This window comes from Cololabis saira, chromosome 10 (assembly GCF_033807715.1).
Source record: "Cololabis saira isolate AMF1-May2022 chromosome 10, fColSai1.1, whole genome shotgun sequence".
Lineage (NCBI taxonomy): Eukaryota > Metazoa > Chordata > Actinopteri > Beloniformes > Belonidae > Cololabis > Cololabis saira.
The window spans coordinates 37696647-37716283 of NC_084596.1; the positions used below are offsets into that span (position 1 = coordinate 37696647).

At 39.0% G+C, this 19637-nt stretch overlaps 1 protein-coding gene across 6 annotated transcripts in view; it reads right to left on the minus strand.

Annotated features, from left to right (window-relative positions):
* astn1 (astrotactin 1) overlaps positions 1-19637 on the minus strand; it is a 490568-nt gene that overhangs the window by 43042 nt on the left and 427889 nt on the right. For all 6 annotated transcript variants that reach the window (XR_009783285.1, XM_061732846.1, XM_061732845.1 and 3 more), the window contains 3 exons: positions 14812-15089; positions 13280-13413; positions 12688-12839 (listed from right to left, as the gene is read on the minus strand). Coding sequence is in view for 5 of the 6 variants with exons in the window: in XM_061732846.1 (XP_061588830.1) it covers positions 12688-12839; positions 13280-13413; positions 14812-15089 (564 nt within the window). In the remaining variant the exon portion in view is untranslated. The remainder of the gene's footprint in view (positions 1-12687; positions 12840-13279; positions 13414-14811; positions 15090-19637) is intronic.

The window sequence follows — 19637 nt, forward strand, 5'->3', positions numbered from 1 at the left end:
TGAATGGCTGCACTTACACTATGATCTCACCTTGTGTGCCTGAAGCTTGTTAAGGGAGAGATTACTGCACAAACAAGCTGTTGTCAGGTCCAGATCCAGCCGAGTCCTGGATCCCATAATCTTCAGCTGTGTCTTTGTAGACATATCAAACTTTATATAATCACAAACAAGAAATATCGCTCTCTCTCTCACATATATATACACAAACACACACATGTATGTATGTATATATATATATATATATATATACATACATTCACAGTGTATACATACATATATATAAACATATAGATATACGCACACACATACATACACAGTGTAAACACGTGTATGTATATATATATATATATATATATATATATATATCTATGTATATATATATATATATATATATATGTACAAACACATGCGCGCGCGCCCACACACACACACACACACACACACACACACACACACACACACACACACACACACACACACACACACACACACACACACACACACAAATGTGAATGTGCAGCTGTCGGAAAATATATGCTGTGTACACTGTGTATATAAACAACATAGTGCTATGGATGTTTTGTAAGAAACATCTGTTTATGATTAGCCTTAAGTCAAAGTTAAGAGCAGATATTCGGTCTTTTATTAATTTTTTATATTTTAAAGTCTTACACAGATGATCAGCCGTGTCTGTTCAGATCTTTTCCCGTAAATGGATGCTCTGATTTCACTGTCCTTCTGGAATTTATCATGAAAGCTGTTTTTGGATTAACTTCAGGGAAGAAATATGAATTTTTATATTGAAGTAGCTTCAAACAGTTTACAAGAGGAGTGAAACCACTGTGTAAATAAATATTTCTTACTGCATTAACATGCAGTAGGAAAGAAAGGACCTTGAGTTAGCAGTACGGGTGTAACGGTACACACAAGTCACGGTTCGGTACGGGTTCGGAACAACGGGAAATAAGCAACAAAAAGCAAGGCAGATGTAACACTAGCTTTTTTCATTTATTTTGAAGAGACTGCAAAACTAAAAAACCATCACTTCTTATAAAAAGTTAAAAATAAATAGACATAAAACAGATAATAGATAAAGAGATAAGAGATAAATAAACATAAAACAAATGTTATATATATATTATACACAGAAGCAATTGCCAGTATGTATATATAATAATAATAATGGCTTGGTTTTATATAGCACCCTTCAAGGCACCCAGAGCTTTACAGAGATCATTATTCATTCATACACATCCTCACCGGTGGTGGTAGCCACGTTTGTAGCCACAGCTCAGCTGCCCTGCAGACTGACGGAAGTGTGGCTGCCATATTGCGCCAAACGGCCCCTCCAACCACCACCAAACATTCATACACATTCAATCACATTCACACAGGGCAAGGTGGGTAAGGTGTCTTGCCCAAGGACACTACGACAGCAACTGGGATGGAGCAGGATTCGAACCGCCAACCTTCCGATCATTGGACGACCCGCTCTACCAACTAAGCTACTGCCGCCCCATATTGTATGTATATGTATATATATACTGTATATACATGCACTTTTCCCTCGCGGCAGTGATTGGCATGGGGTAATGCTGTCTTATGTGCATTAGCATGTTGCTCAGTGAAAAAACACCGACAGACGCTCTCTGTCCACCACGCGTGCCGTCCCCGTTATATTGCACCGGGAAACCGAAGTGCTCCCATACACGCAACTCCGCATTTTCCATTCTTCTTCTTCTTCTTCTGCTGCTGCTGCTTCTTCCGTAATGTCGCTCAGATGTATTCGTCGTGTGACTACCGTGACCTGTACCGTGACGGGACGAATACAAATACTGTTACACCCTAAGTTAGCAGGCCTGTTTTTAAGGAATTTGTATAGAAATGTTAAGATACCCTGTGTAACCCATTTACGGGTTCGTAATTTTGTTTAGCAAACTACTTTAATACGTATTACAAGCTTTAATCATCAATTAGTCACTTCCTGTCTGACAAATCCCACGTTTGCTCCCGTGTCCTCAAGGCTGCTCTCCTGAAAGGCCCATTGATTAGTCAGCTAATGTGCTAAAAACGGTGGAATACAACACGGTCGGTCATTCTTTGTTTTTAGGCATGCCAGTAGGCATCCATTATGTAAAGGTGTTTCATGGTGTTGAAGAACAAATGAAGCCTTTCTGGCTCTGTGGGAGATAAATACCTTGTGTTGTTAACTTTGGGCTTTGCCACTTTGAAAACTATTCAAACGCATAAAAAGGTTATATAAGATATTAAAAACTAAAGAAAAAAAAGTTGTATAAGGCCATGATGAGAGAAGAGGACCAAAAAGCTACGATATGATGCCTTATACTTTCCCATTTACCTACCCTAAGAGCACTGACTAAACGTGATATGGGAGTATTAGGCGAAGAGGCACAGAACAGGCACAATCTCTGGATGTAATATAAACACAATCCTTTTGTCCATTGATCTTTTTAAATCCCACATTTGGTCCTGATCTTGGAACAAGAGAAAATGTCAGCACTTTAAATCAACAGATATACTATTATGATTATGCTTTACATCAAACCTTTAAATTCCTGGACTGAGAGAAGGAAGCTACCAAACACTGCCAGTTCATTTGTTTCAGGAATGTTTTTCGTTTAAATTATACAGTATTTAAATCTTTAGGCTTGTTACACGTAAAGGTTAATAAATGGCAAGCTTTTGTTTCAAACAATGATATACGTTACTACTGATGGATTTTCCTTACTCTCACGTATAAAAGATTGCAGAATATATTTGATCTAACATTAGGCTGTTTATACCTGTTAAAGTATCATAAAAGGTATTAAAATGATTAAATGATTTTCACTTACAATATTTTGTGATAAAACGTAACTTCATGGAGTTGATGTTTGTACCATATTCTCACAATCAGCTACTTTAACAGCTTAATGGTTTCTAAGAAGCATCTTAAAGTGAGATTTAAATTGCAGTTGCATGTAAATGTGGAGGCTGGTTGTAGTTTATGAATTTTTAACCAACAAGTGTAGTCTGAGTGCTGTTGTACTCTTAAAAAGAAGAGAAACTTAAAAGAGGGTGATACGGAGCAAAATAGAAAAATGAGGGAGCAAAAGTACATGTTTTAAAACAAAAAGGAGGCCAGAAATGGGTCTTCTCTCTAAGAAAAAGATAAGAAAACCTCAGAACAGAGGCCAGAATATGCAGAAGAAAAACACAAAAAAAAACAGCTTGACAGAAAAAATATAAATAGTTTTTTTGGATTAGATTTTTGGGAAGAAAAATGACACAGAAAAAGAGGAATAGGAGATGAAAGATGAAGAGGTGAAGAAAACGTTTTAAAAAGAGGAGATGTAGCCAAGGGGGCAATCTTCACAGAACCGAACATCAGCTGTTGTGAGACGACAGGAGACTGACAGCTGAAATAAAAACCACCATGCATGGGAGGCTCTCCAGATCTTTCCATCTTCTTAGGTCTGCTCCTGTCTTTCAGTTTTCCTCTCCGAGCTCTCCTGCACTATCCTTGGTGGTCTTTTTCATGTTTTCAAAATAAAACAATCATTCCAAGAAACCTGCAGAGTTCCACCTTGCAATCAATCATTTACTAAAATTTTGACACATGACTGGGAAATTATGATAAAAATCTCCCTCTTCACATCTGTTTACTTTTTTCAAATTTTATTTTTTATACAGTTTAATCACACTAACCAGAACAGGGCAGAGTTCACTCAAAGCAACTAGAGCTGGATGTTGTTGTTTTTCTAATCACATTATTAAGTGAGCAGGGTGAGAAGAGCTACTAAAAGTTTTGACAACTTCAACACTCGTTCTTTCACCTGTAAACTGTATAGTTCTCTGGATTATACATCCGCTCGGTGTGGAGTGGGATGGATGGGCGGATTTCCTTGTGAGTTTGAATGTGTTATTTTTAGAGATTGGAGATGTTTAGATCGCAAACTTGTTTGTATATTAAACTGCATGTGTAACGCAGTATTCTTCCTTAAGATAATTGTTATTCATACAAACATGTAGTACATCAATCATGCACATTGCTACTACAATTATTATCTTTTGATATTTTTTTTATTAGAACATTAAAAGACAATGTGATGGCACACCAGTGTGGTTTCCAACTGTATCCTGTTTTTATTTATTCATTTATCTTCTAAAATGTCATAAAAAAAACGTAGGAAAATTCAACCTGAACCGCCTCCATTGGGGTTGGTTAGGTGATCATTTCATCACTCTGCTTATTGGTTAAGCAACAATACCCCCGATCCAACGAGAAACACGTGTAAATAAACTGCAGCGAGTCCCAAATACACAGCAATTTGTAAAAAGAAATCTCAAATATGGAGATAGAAGTAAATATTTCTACGGATCTTATGTCAGTTCCTTGTGTTTCTGAGCCTACAAGGCTTTCTTATCAATATTGGTCTTCATATGACAACTTAATCTAATCTTTACATTGTAGCTGTTCATGATCGATCAAAAAGGTATTTCAATAGGTTAAAAAAACATTTTTAACTCATCTAAAACTCTGATGAAGAACCAAAATAATATATAGATTTTTGAAACTGTACCTGTGTCCAGGAAAGGTTTTTTTTCTTACTTTAAGCTCAAGTAAATACGGTAATCTATTAAGACACTACAGCTCCAGTATGTTTTATCAACCACCAGCAATGATGCTGGTGAATACTCAAACATCCACTGTATTTCTCTTCTGTATTTTCCACTCTGACAAGACAGATTAGGAGATACATCACTCATTTATACTGTAATACAATTAAACAGAGCAGTAACTGTGAGCTGACATTGATGATTTGTTCAAAGGGCAGTGGAAGAATTCTCGTTTAAAATTACAAAACAAACTAAAGGTCAGATTTTCCTTTAAATGTCAGAAAAAGACTGTTTGTAGTTACTTATTACAACATGGCCCTGATTTAACCTTTTTTCACACCGAGTACAAGTATTTTAATTTGTGTACTCACTGATACCGATCCGATACTTCTACCACAAAAATAACTAGGCTAAAAATGCAATGAAAAATGCAATAAATTGGAAGTACGAGTACGGGTATATGAGAGCAATATCGGCCCCGATACCAGTATCGGCAGAGCCGCCTGGGAGAGGCCCTGTGCGAAATGGCTGGGGGGCCCTCGTGCGTGAGCGTAGCGAGCGCGCGCGAAATTTTGGGGTTTTTTCGGGTCGGATCGGGTGTCTATATGCGCAATTTTAACTCTCCAATTAGCAAAATACTGGATACCTTCCCCTGCCTCATCTTCATCTCTTGCCTCGACGCGGGGCCCCACGGCTGCTTGAGACCCGGTCGGATCGGTGATTTTTGTAACAAATGTATCAAACGAGCCTTTCAGAGAGGCATTAAACTCTTCCATTTTCTTTAGTTTTTTTCTTTTTTCATCCCCTGATGGAAATTTCCTGAATCTGTCTCGTTCTCTCGACATTGTGTGACAGTTTGTTCCAACTCCACCGTCTGGATCAGAGCAGCTTGTGTCTGCGCTTGGTATGATCAGTTGTATTGAACAACAGACACGCGCATCATTGCACATATATTTATTGATATGCACAGACTAGTACACATTTAGGTCTGTAATGGAACGTGACTGTTGATATTTATAAGGGAAAAAACGAAAAAAAAACGAAAAAAAAAAATTGAAAAAAAAAAAAAACGGCCCATAGCGCGAGGCCCCGTGCGGTCGCACGGTTCGCACACCCCTTGCGGCGGCCCTGAGTATTGGTATCGGGGCATCCCTACTTTACAAGTTCATACAAATTATCTGTTTTTAAATGATTGGCAGTGGTTACATGAAATGTATGAATCACTGCTGTTTTTAATCAAAGTAATACAACAGTGAATGTTTGATGTGTTTAATTTTCTCGGTGGGGACTAAAACTAAAACTGACTCAGTGACTGAAAATACCCCCCCCAACTTTGAAAACCTCCAGCCCACAATAAGCATTTAGTATCCATAACATTCAGTGTACTATAAAAACAGATTTTGGCCAAATGGGAAAAAAAAATCTTTAAAAAAATCTTCTGAGTCAGGTGATGTAGATGCCACCCACCAACAGTGGTTCTCAAGCTTTTTAAAACAAAGGGCCCTGACCTCATCAAGACCCTTGTGCTGCTGTCCCGGTTCCCCATCTCAAGTGATACCTCACTCATTTTACCAAAAATGTTTGCCAGGTGGAAGATGTCTTGGTGACAGGACCACAACATTTCTCTTAATTTGATGTTGCCACTCTAGAAAGCTCTGGGGCTGTTGTGACACCTCAGACTAGTAAAACAAGCGCTGACACAGTCACCAAGCTCTCATTTCAAACTCAAACCACCAACGTTTCTACTGACAAAAGCTAAACATTTGCGGCTAATAACTGACTTATTTACGCTTAAGTGCCACAGCTACTGCCTACATGACCCCTGTGGGGAGGTACTACTGTGGGGAGGCAACATTCTCACCCTAGCCTTTTGCACAAGGACATTTCTGCAGATTCCTTGACTCATATAACACTATCATGCATTGTAGAAATGGAAATATAATGGGTTTATACTGTTTTCAAATTAAATAAAAGTCACGCTAAATGCAAACCCCCTCAGAGTTATATCCTTTTAAATATGTGATTTTCCTGATCTTGGGTTTTACACATCTTATTCTAGTGCCTTCAGTATTACTGTGCTCCATCGACCACTTTTCTGAAAAGGTTTCATTTGTACCCGGGATCTAATCCAGCATGTTGTCTGTATGTAGTAGCTCCCTAAATCCCCTAAATCGTGCAACAGCACAAAAAAGAAGATCCTCTCCATTTTTGCTGTATCTATATCACACTTTTACATTAACTTTTACACTAACCCTATATGGAGCCAAATCAAGGCCAAACGTTTTGCTAATTTGAAAATAAAATTTGAACCTGAAAATTCTTTTTTACAGTTTCAATTTTATTTTTTTCAGTATCAGATCTTTTTTTTTCTCAGTTTCACGTCTTTTTTTTTCAGTTTCAATTTTTTTTTTCAGGTTCAGACTTTTGGCCCCGATCTGGCGTGGGGGGCGTGGCATCAACTGAGAGGGGCGTGGCATCATGAGTGACAGCAAAACAGAGAAGGCGGGGGACGTTCCTCAGTCATGTTGCCTTCAGGAAACGTAGGTTGCAGAAGTTATCAGTAGAAGTATGATTCAACACTGTATATACACCATATTCATATTAGTGACACATTTCTGTTTAAAAAGCTGTTTTAGACCGTACTTGGCACCAATCGCAGTATAAAAGCAATAAACTATGCCAGACTGTACAGTTAAACAGCCACACTTTAAAGTTTGACATTTCCCACTTCCACATACTACCAAGTATGGTCTAAAACCGCTTTTTAAACAGAAATGTGTCACTAATATCAGTTTTTTCCACTGCCAATCACGTGAATATGGTGTATATACAGTGTTGAATCATACTTCTACTGATAACTTCTGCAACCTACGTTTCCTGAAGGCAACATGACTGAGGAACGTCCCCCGCCTTCTCTGTTCTGCTGTCACTCATGATGCCACGCCCCTCTCAGTTGATGCCACGCCCCCCACGCCAGATCCGGGCCAAAAGTCTGAACCTGAAAAAAAAATTTTAAACTGAAAAAAAAGAAGTGAAACTGAAAAAAAAGACGTGAAACTGAAAAAAAAAGATTTGAAACTGAAAAAAAGATTTGAAACTGAAATAAAAAGATCTGATACTGAAAAAAATAAAATTGAAACCATAAAAAATAATTTTCAGGTTCAAATTTTATTTTCAAATTAGCAAAACTTTTGGCCTTGATTTGGCTCCATAACCCTAACCCTAAATTACATTAACTCCTCTACTTGTCTCATACAAACCCTTTAAAGGAGGTAAGGACAAACTGCATTAAGGTTCAACCTCAATTTTCTACAAACTACGGATACACATTTGGAATAACTAATTGGAGAAGTGAATGTCCCACTAAGTTTTTAGGATGTGTATTGATAAGTGAAAATGCCTTCAGCAGCCAAGCCCAGGGTCAACTGTAAACTTGCTGGAGATGCTATCATCGATAACAAAAAAGAAAAAGGCAGCACCTGATCTTAACCCGTTGTGGTCACACTGCATTACTATTTATTACATTTTTTTATTTTATTAGTTTGCACACAATAAAAGTAACACGTGCAATCAAAATAGTAAAACAAATGTGACAGGAGAGGTCAAAAAGCCAACAGGCTTATGCAGCGGACCTCCCCTCAATTTAGGAAGTAAAACAGTAATCAAAAACAAAAACACAACAAGACGAAGACTATAAACAAAAAACAAAGAAGGTTAGACTACATAGTTACAGATCATCAACACACGAAAAATAAACAAAAAAAAAAAAAAAAAATCAACAAAGAAAACCTTTTTTAAATGTGAATTAAATGAGATGATACATTTCTTTTAAAAATCTCTAGAGAAGCAGAGCTTTTGATAATGTGAGATTTGGAGTTCCATATCTGTACACCGCGATATCTGAGGGAAAACTGGCCGTGTTTAGTTTTATAAAAAGGAAGATGAAGATGATTAATCTGTCTAGTATTATATGAATGTATTTGACTACATTCCTGTATAATGATAACCAAGTGTCAAAGGCATCTTTTAGCGTCTTATTCAGCTCAATCACCTTTGGGTGCTTTCAGATGCTGGACTGCTGCCATCAGTCTAATCTGATCTCCTCTTTTACTCAACAGAACAGGTTGTAGCTTAAAATAGAAGAAAAGATTTTTAATTTTAAAGGTAAAATCGTGGCAAAGATTGACCAGTCGCTCTACAGTCACACCCTCACCTATGGTCATGAGCTGTGGGTAGTGACTGAAAGGCTGAGACTGCAGATACCAATGGTGCAAATGAGCGTCCGCCACAGGGTGACAGGCTCTCGTTTAGAGATGAGGGGAGAAGCTTGGTCATCCAGGAGGGGCTCAGAGTAGAGCCACTGCTCCTCCGCATGGAGAGGAGCCAGAGGAGGTGAGGATGCCTCCTGGACGCCTCCCTGGTGAGGTTTTCAGGGCATGTCCCACTGGGGGGAGACCCCGGGGAAGACCCAGGACACGCTGGGGGGACTAGGTCTTTCAGCTGACTTGGGAATGCCTTGGGCTTCCTCCAGATGAGCTGGACTTGCGCTCTTGGGAATTGAGATACGGCATAATGCCGATGAGATGTGATTATGATGTCACGATGACAATAACTTTTAGTAAATTCTAGTGATGCACCGATTATTCGGAAACCGAAATTGTTCGGCCGAAAATGGCAAAAAAACACTTTCGGTGTTCGGTGGAATAAGTGGGAAAAAAAACGAACAATTAATAACGGCGTTGTAATATAAATAGACTGGCCGCTCCGTAACTGTTGCGCACCACATAAATCGTTGGCCAACCAAAAATTAACCACATAAGAATTTACCTAACATTCACCAGCAGGTGGAACCAAAACAACATAAATCAATCTATTCCAGGTGCGTTTAGATGACGAAATCAAACAGCGAAGAGCGTGGAGTGAAGTGGTGCGGTGCAAACATGTCAGCAGTGTGGAAGTATTTTAGAGTGGCAAAGAATAATACAAGAATGGCTGTTTGCAATGAATGTTCTGCTCAAATATCTAGAGGGGAAACATCTGCAAAGTCTTTCAGCTCTACAAGTTTGATTTATCATTTGAAATGATAAAAAACCCTGAGCGCTTTAATGCATTTTTATTGTTTTAAGGCCTATGTTACAATGTTCAGTCAGTTAAGCCTAACGTAAGCTCAAAGATGGCCACAAAATGTATTTTGCTAATTTATTTATTTTAAGTTATTGTTCTTTGCTGGTATAATGTCTGCTGGAATATTTAAGAAATGCTGGGAAATTAAAAAATGTTCAGTTTTTTTATGTTCAACAAATGTTTTCTACCTTGTAATTTTGTAAAAGATTTTTTTCTTTTAAAAGCATGCCTAAATCAAATTTATTTGATTTATGCAATGGTGCAAAAATTGGCAAAATAAATGAAAAACTGCGAAGAACCATGTTCGGTATTGTTCGGTATTCGGCCAAGTGTTTATTATTATTTTCGGTTTCGGTTTCGGCCACAAATTTTCATTTCGGTGCATCACTAGTAAATTCTATTCTACTAAGATGAAAGAAAAGAATAAGTCCGGACTAATCACTGCTGAGCTTATAGCTCCGGCTGACCAGAATATCACTGACAAATAAAACACTCACCTGCTTCTCCTTCCCTTATGACCCCTAAAATATTAATTAATAATCCTTGCAGTTCTTCCAGAGTTTATTCTCTCATTAAGCCACGGCAAATGTTGGTCCTCACTCCCCGTGACAGTAGCCATCACCCTTATGGATTGGCTCATTACTACAAAAACAAACTGGGCCTGTTTTTTCAGCTTCGACTCATATAGGGGCAACCAAACAACCAGCTCTCCCTGTCACGGGTTGTTACTCACGCCGCTGCTGCTCCTGTGGTGTGTTATACAACTTCGTCCTCATAGTGCAAACATGAGGGGAAACATACCTTAAAGGTAAATCCACAAGGAATACAAAAGGGGAAAAAATGCAGAAATCCATTTAATGAACTCTGAAAAGCTGATTGAAAAACAGGCAAAGAACCTTTACTGTAATGCGTTTTATATACTGGTTTTGCTTCTATTAAAAAAGTGTGGATATTAGACCAATTACTGTGAAAGACACAGATTAAAACAAATCTATCATAGTGTCATAGAGCCACTATATTATTGCCTTAAATCAATGGCCAACAGACTTCCCGCGACACACACACTGAAAGCGTTCACAGTAATAGATTAAAAACAATGTGGTCACAAACAGAAATGCCACAGCTGATTTAGATGTTTCACAGAATCTGCTTTAAGGCACATTACAAAGGTCTGTACCGAGATTGTACGTCAATATTATTATTGGCCTACACCATCTTGTGGTGGCCTTCAAAATTACATACCAACTTACAGGGCAACTTGCAGGTTGTGTCACTCACAAAGTCTACACATAATTCCTGATCAATGTAATGTATGTTTTGATAAGAAAAAGTACACATTTAAAACTATTCCTAAAGTCATTGTTTTTGTCCTGACCTTTTAAAATAAAGGGGCGTGGTTTGTTAGTTTGTTCAGCAGTTTCCATCACCGTGCATTATCCTGTTAGTGGAGGCTGCAAAAACTCTAGACAAGACTTTACTGGCGCTGCGATAAAAAGCAAACGCAAAAAATGTAAATGCAGCTTATTTTAGACTTTTTTTTTTGTTTTATATAGCATGTACCTGGAAATTTAACAGCATTCCAGTTTGACTGCAAATGCAAAGATTGTTAGAGAGTAAAATGCGATGGGGGTTTCGATTACAATTTTAAGGAACTATATATTTTTCATAATTTTTCATTTCTTCCTTGATTTAGCGTCCTTTTCTGTAACATTTCTCGCAATGTAAAACACATAATTACTTTATACACAGTTTGTGATATAAATAAAAGCTCAATAGAGTATCGTTGGGCAGCAGGTTCTGTTTTGGGTCTGTTTAACAGCTCAGTTTAAAAAAACATCCCCTTATGTTAGGTTTACTACTGTACAATATTAAACAGCAGACATTACAGCACTGTAAAAGCAGTGGATCAGCATGTTGCCACGGGTCTATCCCTGATCACCTGTTGACAGCAGAGGACGCCTTCAATAGGATCGAAGTGGGTATAGATGATGGATGAACATTTATTGGGCAAAATCATCTTTTTACATTCTGACAATGAATAATTAAATAAGTGTTCAGAGATCAGTATCATCTGTGGAGGTTGGAGCACTGTAAAAAAAATCTACCAGATCATGTTATTTGAAACTAGGGAAATGATTTGTCACCCTTTCTGACATTTAACTGGACGTTGTGCTTGTTCCCGTGGTAGTTGTGTCCAGTTGTGTGTGACAGGTGTTGTAGGTAAGCAGGCAGAGGCAGAGCTGGTAAAACCAACCGGTGTGTGAGTGTGCTTTAAAAACTCACACCATTCTTGCTCATTTTCCAGGCACATTTAAGTTGTACCATACTCAGATGATAAAACACCTCTAAATGTTATTGTTGTGAGCATTAAGCCACCCCCCCCCCCCCAAAAGAAAAGATAATCAAGTAATTTGGACAAGATTTTAACATTAAGTCACAGGAGATGTTAACATGCAAGCTGGACAAAAGCAGGACATTAGGTATTTTTGCTGTCTTACTTGTTATTTCAGTTGTTTTGTAGTTGAAATTGATTTGGAGGACTTACTTAAAAAAGTCTAATTAATCTGTTAACTACAAAATGAAATCACTCTTTCTTGGTTAAAATAGTCAAATTATCAAATTATCAAAAGCTTCCCGAAAAAAAGCAATTTACTCAATACAATCCTCAAATTGGTTCTCATTCAGAACATCAAGGCAGTCCAGTTACCATTGGAAACACAAGTAAGCTATTTTTGGAGGAGGTGAATTGCACAAATGTGCCCAAAAGTACCAGCAGGTGGAGGTTCAAGCTTTGTATACAGACAAGCAGAACTGATTTGCAAAGATTTTCATCAGTTATGTTACATAAAGACTTCTAACCATCACTGTTAGTCATTAGTTTCTCTACTGATGGGGTTCACTTATGACCAAACTCTTGATGAAGACAGTTGTGAACAGTCATACCTGTCTCAACTCTGGAGTGATCAGTCCTCTCCGTCACCTTCTCCTGGCTGATGAGGTAATCAACAATCCGCACACCAATTGGGGGCTCGGTGTGGTTCCACTCCATGATGACCAATGAGCTGCTGGGCTCGTAGGTGTAGGACAGCTTTAGCCTGGCAACAGAGTGACAGAGATGTGCAATAACAACACGTTGAAAGATGCTGTCAACAGAGTGGGCTCATTACTGTAATTGACAGCTTACATAATCCTTCATGTTCTCCTAAACCGGAACCCAATGAAAACCAATTCTGCAGTCACTGTGCAGTGGTTGTCTACAGCTTTGTGACACCATAGAGGTTGTTTACACAGGTTTCTTAGTCTGACAGAGCAGTATGCAGCAGCTTATTTAATTGATTCTCAGTCTCGTACCATACAGGAGAAATAAACCATTGATCACTATTATGTTTGTCAGCGTGGAGCCCGACTGTGCATTCCTAAAGACCCCAGTAGGAGGGGATGTATTTCAGCAGTAAAATGATGGGTGGTATTTATCATTAGTCCTTTGAGTGGGTTGAAGTAGTAGAAGGTTATAGGGTTATGTTAATATACTAACATGGGCTGAGGAAGTGGAGCGCAAGTGGGGAGTCCGTCTGTGCCAAAAGCGCTGGAATCACATCGACACCAGTCATCGATAACATCACCTTTGCCAGAGCACCACAACATGCTCATCATTGCCTCCTGAAGAGCCTACAAAGACAGAAAAACATAGTTATTTTCAATTTAACTGGCCAGTCATTTATCAGACAGTAAAATTGCAAATGAGAAGAAATGGGTAAAAGAAAGACCTCCGATTTCCAAGGATCGTTTGGGTCACGAAAACATCACAAAATCAATATTTTTTAGAGCTTTTGACCACAACGTGACAAAGAAAGTTTATTGAAACCTCAGGAGTTTGTGTCAAAACTAAAAAAAAAAAAAAAAAGTCTTGAAAAAAGTATATACCGGTATGCAAAAAGTGCAGTTGACAAAATAGTACAAAGTAAGGTGAAGACTCTAATCACACACATTATGAAAAGACTATCACACAGAACGACGGCAAAGTCTTTAGCAACAGTAAAATAATATGAGTGTTTACAGGTATATTGAGAAAAACAGTGGCCCAAACTTGCAGAGAGATTGGCTATTTGCTATTTCAAGCTGTCACTGAGGTGACACGCACGTGGGAAGTGATGAAGGCATGAGTAAAATGATGGAAAAAAATGAGTCATAGCAGGGTTACAAGTCACTCTATACTCATATATATATATATATATATATATATATATATATATATATATATATATATGTGGGCATATAAGTTCACCAGAACCTGTCATACTTGCATATCGTTACACTATATGTGGAATTTGTGTGACAACGACTACTAGGGTAAAATCAACACTATACATTTATTCATACTGCTGGTCCTGCATCGTGACTACACGTCTATCAGCAGAATCACACCCCAGCGGCTTCCAAACAGCTCCCGTCAATAGCAGCAGCTATGTCTGTTTGACTGAGCTTGAGGATGAAAGGCCCAGGAGAGTGGACAGGAATGTATCGACCCTTTATTCCTGCTGGAGGAGTAGAAACATTATCGACATTCAGTATTGATGGAGTGAAATAAGTCACTGCTCAGTACAGCAGTTTACAGCACTGCATGCTTCTTAGCAGGAAAAGGTGTAATGCCCCAAAAGGGTAAGACTTCTCTGTGATGTTTTGTGTGGCCATGACTTGTTTCCCAAATGAGGGTTTGGCTCTCCCACATGCACATGCACGTACACATATTGAAGGTTTCACAGCAGTGACAAAGTTATCGTTTTCGCATGCTTTAATGACTATACAGCTATACTTATGCCTAGAATATTTACTGCTAGGTTCTTGCAATCAAGTTACAGCTCAGTTGTGAAAATTCTGGAACAGTTTTGAAGATCAAAGTAACAGTAGTTTGATTTGACTGCAGAAAGGATGATAAGAGGCCACTGGAAAATAAATGTTTGCCTATCTTCAAAGGAAATGACGGTGTAATGCCTTCCACAAAGATGAGAAACAACGAAGCCATAGATTTTTGACAGTGTAAATACACAAATAAAACCATCCACATACCTGGTAAGTTTCATTGTTGGACACCAGTTCATAGATGGGTGCAGCTTTGGTGATCTTCAGAAGGACGGGCTCGGACTGCTGCCGGCCTTGTGCCGCCCTGGGGCTCATGTGGCACAGATGGCAGGAGCGGGGGCACTGGCCCTGGCTGCTGCAGTCCATACGGACGCCGGCGGCCATCCGCTTAGCGCCCGTGTCCAGGAGGCTAGCAATGTATGCGGGATAGGTCAGCGTCCTGGGCTCCTTGTCACGCTCCTCGGACTCCTCTGAAGGCGAGTTACCTGCACGCACAGGAAAAAAGGACAGATTTACTATGACACATTTATGCAATTAAAAAAATTGAAAAAAAATGCTTTTGATAACAACCACAAACAAACAGTCATATCTTCTGACATATGAATTGCATTTGATTTGCAATGCAGAAGAGCAAAGAATGCAGTTCCTCAAAAAAAGCACTAGGGGCAGCCTGCAAAAATGTAACCAATTAAAACAAAATGTACAGCAGAAATTAGCATACAACCTGGTCAAAAGCAGTTTTGGTCTTTGTAGCTATATTTGACATCCACGAAAACTGTATGAGGGGTGAATATTTCTGTACCACAGTTCAAATATTAAATGACAAATCTTTGCACATCTAATTCGGTGTTTTCAATCGACAGCTGTATGAAAATCAGTGGTATCAAATGGCTAGCTGACATCACTTTAGCAATTTGGCACTGTGACACTGAAGGAAATCAAATACCAATATTTGTAAAACATATTATAAATTATAGTATAATATATTATTGTTTTATTTGTTTTTTGTGCTGTTGTTTGTACTACAAGACTGCAGGTACTGACTCTGAATTGACATGGAATGGTCCGTGGTTTAGGGTGATCAAATCTGTTCACACATTATTTTCTAATCTCATCCACTCATCCATTCACGTTTCCGATGTTGTTCCCAAAAAATGTAATCTGAAACCAGATTTAGAGCCGTGGGTGGACAGTATCAGTATTTATTTAATCTCTGACCGTCCTTATTTCAATTGTCATTTTGGTAGCGACATTGAAAATGAAGACATATGGAGGGATTTAATCAGAATGAATGCAAGGCAACATTAAACAGGTACACATGTTTGCACAAGCTTCGTTTTACTAAAATAGTTACCTTGTGGTAACCAGACTAAGGTTGGTGTGTTTCAGCCAACTGCTAAGCTTGTTTTTACCACCTGTTTGTTCTTTTTTTGGACTGATCAGGAGCTCTCTTAATTTATATATAAGCAGGAAAAGTGCAATTTGCTTTGTTTTTTTTATGCTGTAATACATAATAAAACAATCACAGGTGTTGTTCATCTAAGTTTGTAATTACTTAATTTGAAAACTCAGAGAGGACCGGAGGATTTTGAATAAACCCACCATTATTATTATTTCCTGACACATGAAACAGGGTGTTGCTACTTTTTCACCTGAACGTATACAAATTAATAGATGGTGGGGTCAATTCTATAATGAGAAAAGGGCGCGAGGAAATGGAAAAAAAGAGAGAAGCTGAACTCAAAACACCATTTATCATGTGTGGGAGTGTGACAAAACTACAAAGCATGAATGTGTCCCCAAACTCTCATATCTTACTTCGGGAGACGTTCCAGCTACTGCAACAGAAGCAGAATCTGTGAGCAGGAGTGTAAATATTTGTGCTTGAGCTGCAAGATCCAACTCTTATATCGGGACTGAAATATTTACATTTCTATTGATGTGACTGCTGCTGTAATAGGCTTTAGATACTTTCATTTACTTTTCCTGCTCAGGTTGTGGAGTTTGACAATAAAAATAATAAATAAAAAAGTGTGAGAGAGGAATGCAGTTCAAACCAGCAGGATGAAAGCTCAGTCGTCTTCTTTGCTAGTTTAGTTCAGCAATATTAGACTGGACAATACATCTTTAGCATTATGCAAATGTGAACCCTAAACACTAAATGCATTAAAGTGAATTTTATTTCTAAGAGAACAGAAGTTTAAAAAATAAAGAAAAAAGAAAAAGAGCAGTAAAAGAGGCATGATCAATGCAGAGCCTTGACACTTATGTATTTTAGAATACATTTTCAGATAAGCATTTTGGGAGCCTGTCTGAGTGTGAGCAAACAAAACAATTCATAGGCTGAAGCACAAATTAGGAAAAACCTAAAATTCATGTGTGCAGGGTAGGGGCAAATTATTGATATCACAATATATATCGTCATCTTCTGTGCAATACAGGAATCAATTTCTGATGCTAGATATTGATAACTCACGTAATAAAACAAACAGATTTCCTTGGTTTAGGTGTTACTACAGACTGAGGGGACTTATTTAATTTTTAGTGACTTTTTATCATTTCCCCCAAGCATGGATAAATTATACATATAGCAGTCAAAAGATTGTGGCACGCATGGACGCAGTGGCCCTTGCAGGGATCAGTGAGTGTAAGAGTGAGTGTTTTTTCCCAGACATTCAGTCAGTAAAACTGAGAGGCTAAATATTAAGGCAAACTATGTTAAAGGAGCTTGAGGCCGGATTGTGGCAAGATTTATGAAAAAAATCTGTATACATTTTAAGTTTTCTAGTAATAATGTCAGATGAAGCGTTCCAAACCCAAAAGAATGAGCCCTCTAGTGTATCTCTCCTTTGCCTTGAACAGGCTGTGTGCTGCAAAATGTGCTGCAATTCGGTCCCGAATTTCCCGCGCTGTCCTGCGGATGTGACGTTAGGGCTGCACGATTCTGGACAAAATGAGAATCACGATTTTTTTGCTTAGAATTGAGATCACGATTCTCTCACGATTTTTTTCCAATATCAAATTTATTGCACTTATTACTTTAACTTTGCAACAGCTGAACAAAAATATAATAACAATAAACATCTCTTGTCTTCTTTACACAAACCTTTGAATAATTTAAACAATAATAACAATTTTGAACAATATTTGTTCCTCCCTGAGTTGAACACCCTTTCAGAAAGGGGACTTGTAACAGATCCTGTAGTTCTGAGGCAACAAATTATTCCTCTGGCTGCTTTTTGCTGTAACAGCTGACATTGAACATAAAAACAATAAACATCTCTCTTGTCTTTAAATAATTTTAACAATAACAATTTTAACAATATTTATGTGCAATATGTGTCAGATGATGAGAAAGGTAGATGTTTCTCCAAATGTAATCCACAATCATTAACAAAATATAACAAACATGACAACATGATAGTTGACCATGACAGGACTACAACAACCTAGAACATAGGCCTAGTCCTTTTTTATGCAGCCATCTTTAAAAAAAAAAAAAAAAAATTATTATTTTTTTTTTTTTTTAAATCGTCGTCATTTGGAAATGAGATCGCGTTCAAGCATGAATCGAGATCGCGATTTTTTAACGATTAATCGTGCAGCCCTATGTGACGTCACATGACGCTGCATGCGCGTTCTCCCCGTTCTCCCGTGCCGGCTTCACTGTTGGCTGCAGTACCCCCAACGGCCGTCGTGGTGAAGGGTGGCGCTAGAGAGTCTCATTTCTTAAAAGGAGCCTCAAGCTCCTTTAAACTATTGTGGTGTGGATGAGTGTTTTGGACAAACTAAGCCAGTATGCAATACTATCGGAGACTACACGACCTGAGTGAGGAAGAACCGCTGCGAACGTACACCAAAGAGGGCAAGGAGCGCTGGGATCCAGCCGGTGGCCTGTGTGTCTATGTCAACAGAGACTGGTGTGTTAATACCAAGCTAGCTACCAAACACTACTCTTAGTTGACTGAGTTTGTTGCCGTGAAATGCCGGCTGCTCTGTCTGCCGAGAGAATTCAACAACTTAATTCTAGCTGCTGTATACATAGCTCCCAGCGCATGCTTACGCTAACAGTACTCTCAGAGGGCTGCATGATGCCATCAGTGAGTTTCTGACTAAACACATTGGACTGAGAGACCTCAGACTGTCCATGTTGAGGAAAACATCTCCAAGCCCATCACAGTAAGCACGAGATCTCCTCAAGGCTGTGTACTCATTCCATTGTTGTTTACGCTGATGACACATGAATGTGCAGCCAGACGTAAGGGGAACATAATAATCAAGTTTGGGGACGACAGCACACTGGTGGGACTCATTAGTGGAAACAATTAATCAATGTACAGGGAATAATAATAACTATGGGTTTGATTTATATCGTGCTTTTCTTTGACACTGAAAGCTCCCACAATGGTCGCAGTATTCATTCGCTCCATTCATACTTGGTGATGGTAAACTACATATGTAGCCACACCTGACGGAAACGTGGCACCCAACCCACCCCAACGGTCTCTTTGACCACCTTCGGAACATTGATACAACATTCACACGCCAGCGACGCCCTCCCTGGAGGCAAGGAGGGTGAACTGTCTTGCCCAAGGACAGAGGACTGGGGGAGCGGGGGTTGAAAACCGCCAATCCTTCGATCATTGGACGACCCGCTTTTCCACCTGAACCACTGCCCCCCCGGAAGAAGTTGAAAACCTTGAAGGCTGTCGTAGAGAGAACAAACTGGTGGTAGGACAAAAGGTAGGAGATGATTATCAACTTTTGGAGGACTTGGTCTGACCACACGCCCCCCCCCCCTCCTAGCGGAGAGAGTAGAGGACATCAAGTTCCTCCATGTGCAGATCACACAGGACCTGAGCTGGAATAAGAAACACCTTAGCACTTACAAAAAGAGCCCAGCAGAGATTGCGCTCCCTGTGCAGGCTGAAACAACACAAAAAAGTGCTGCAGAGGATAGTTAGAGGGGCTGAGAAGATCCTCTGTCCAGGACCTTTTTCAGAACCGGAGCACTGAACATTGTAAAGGACCGC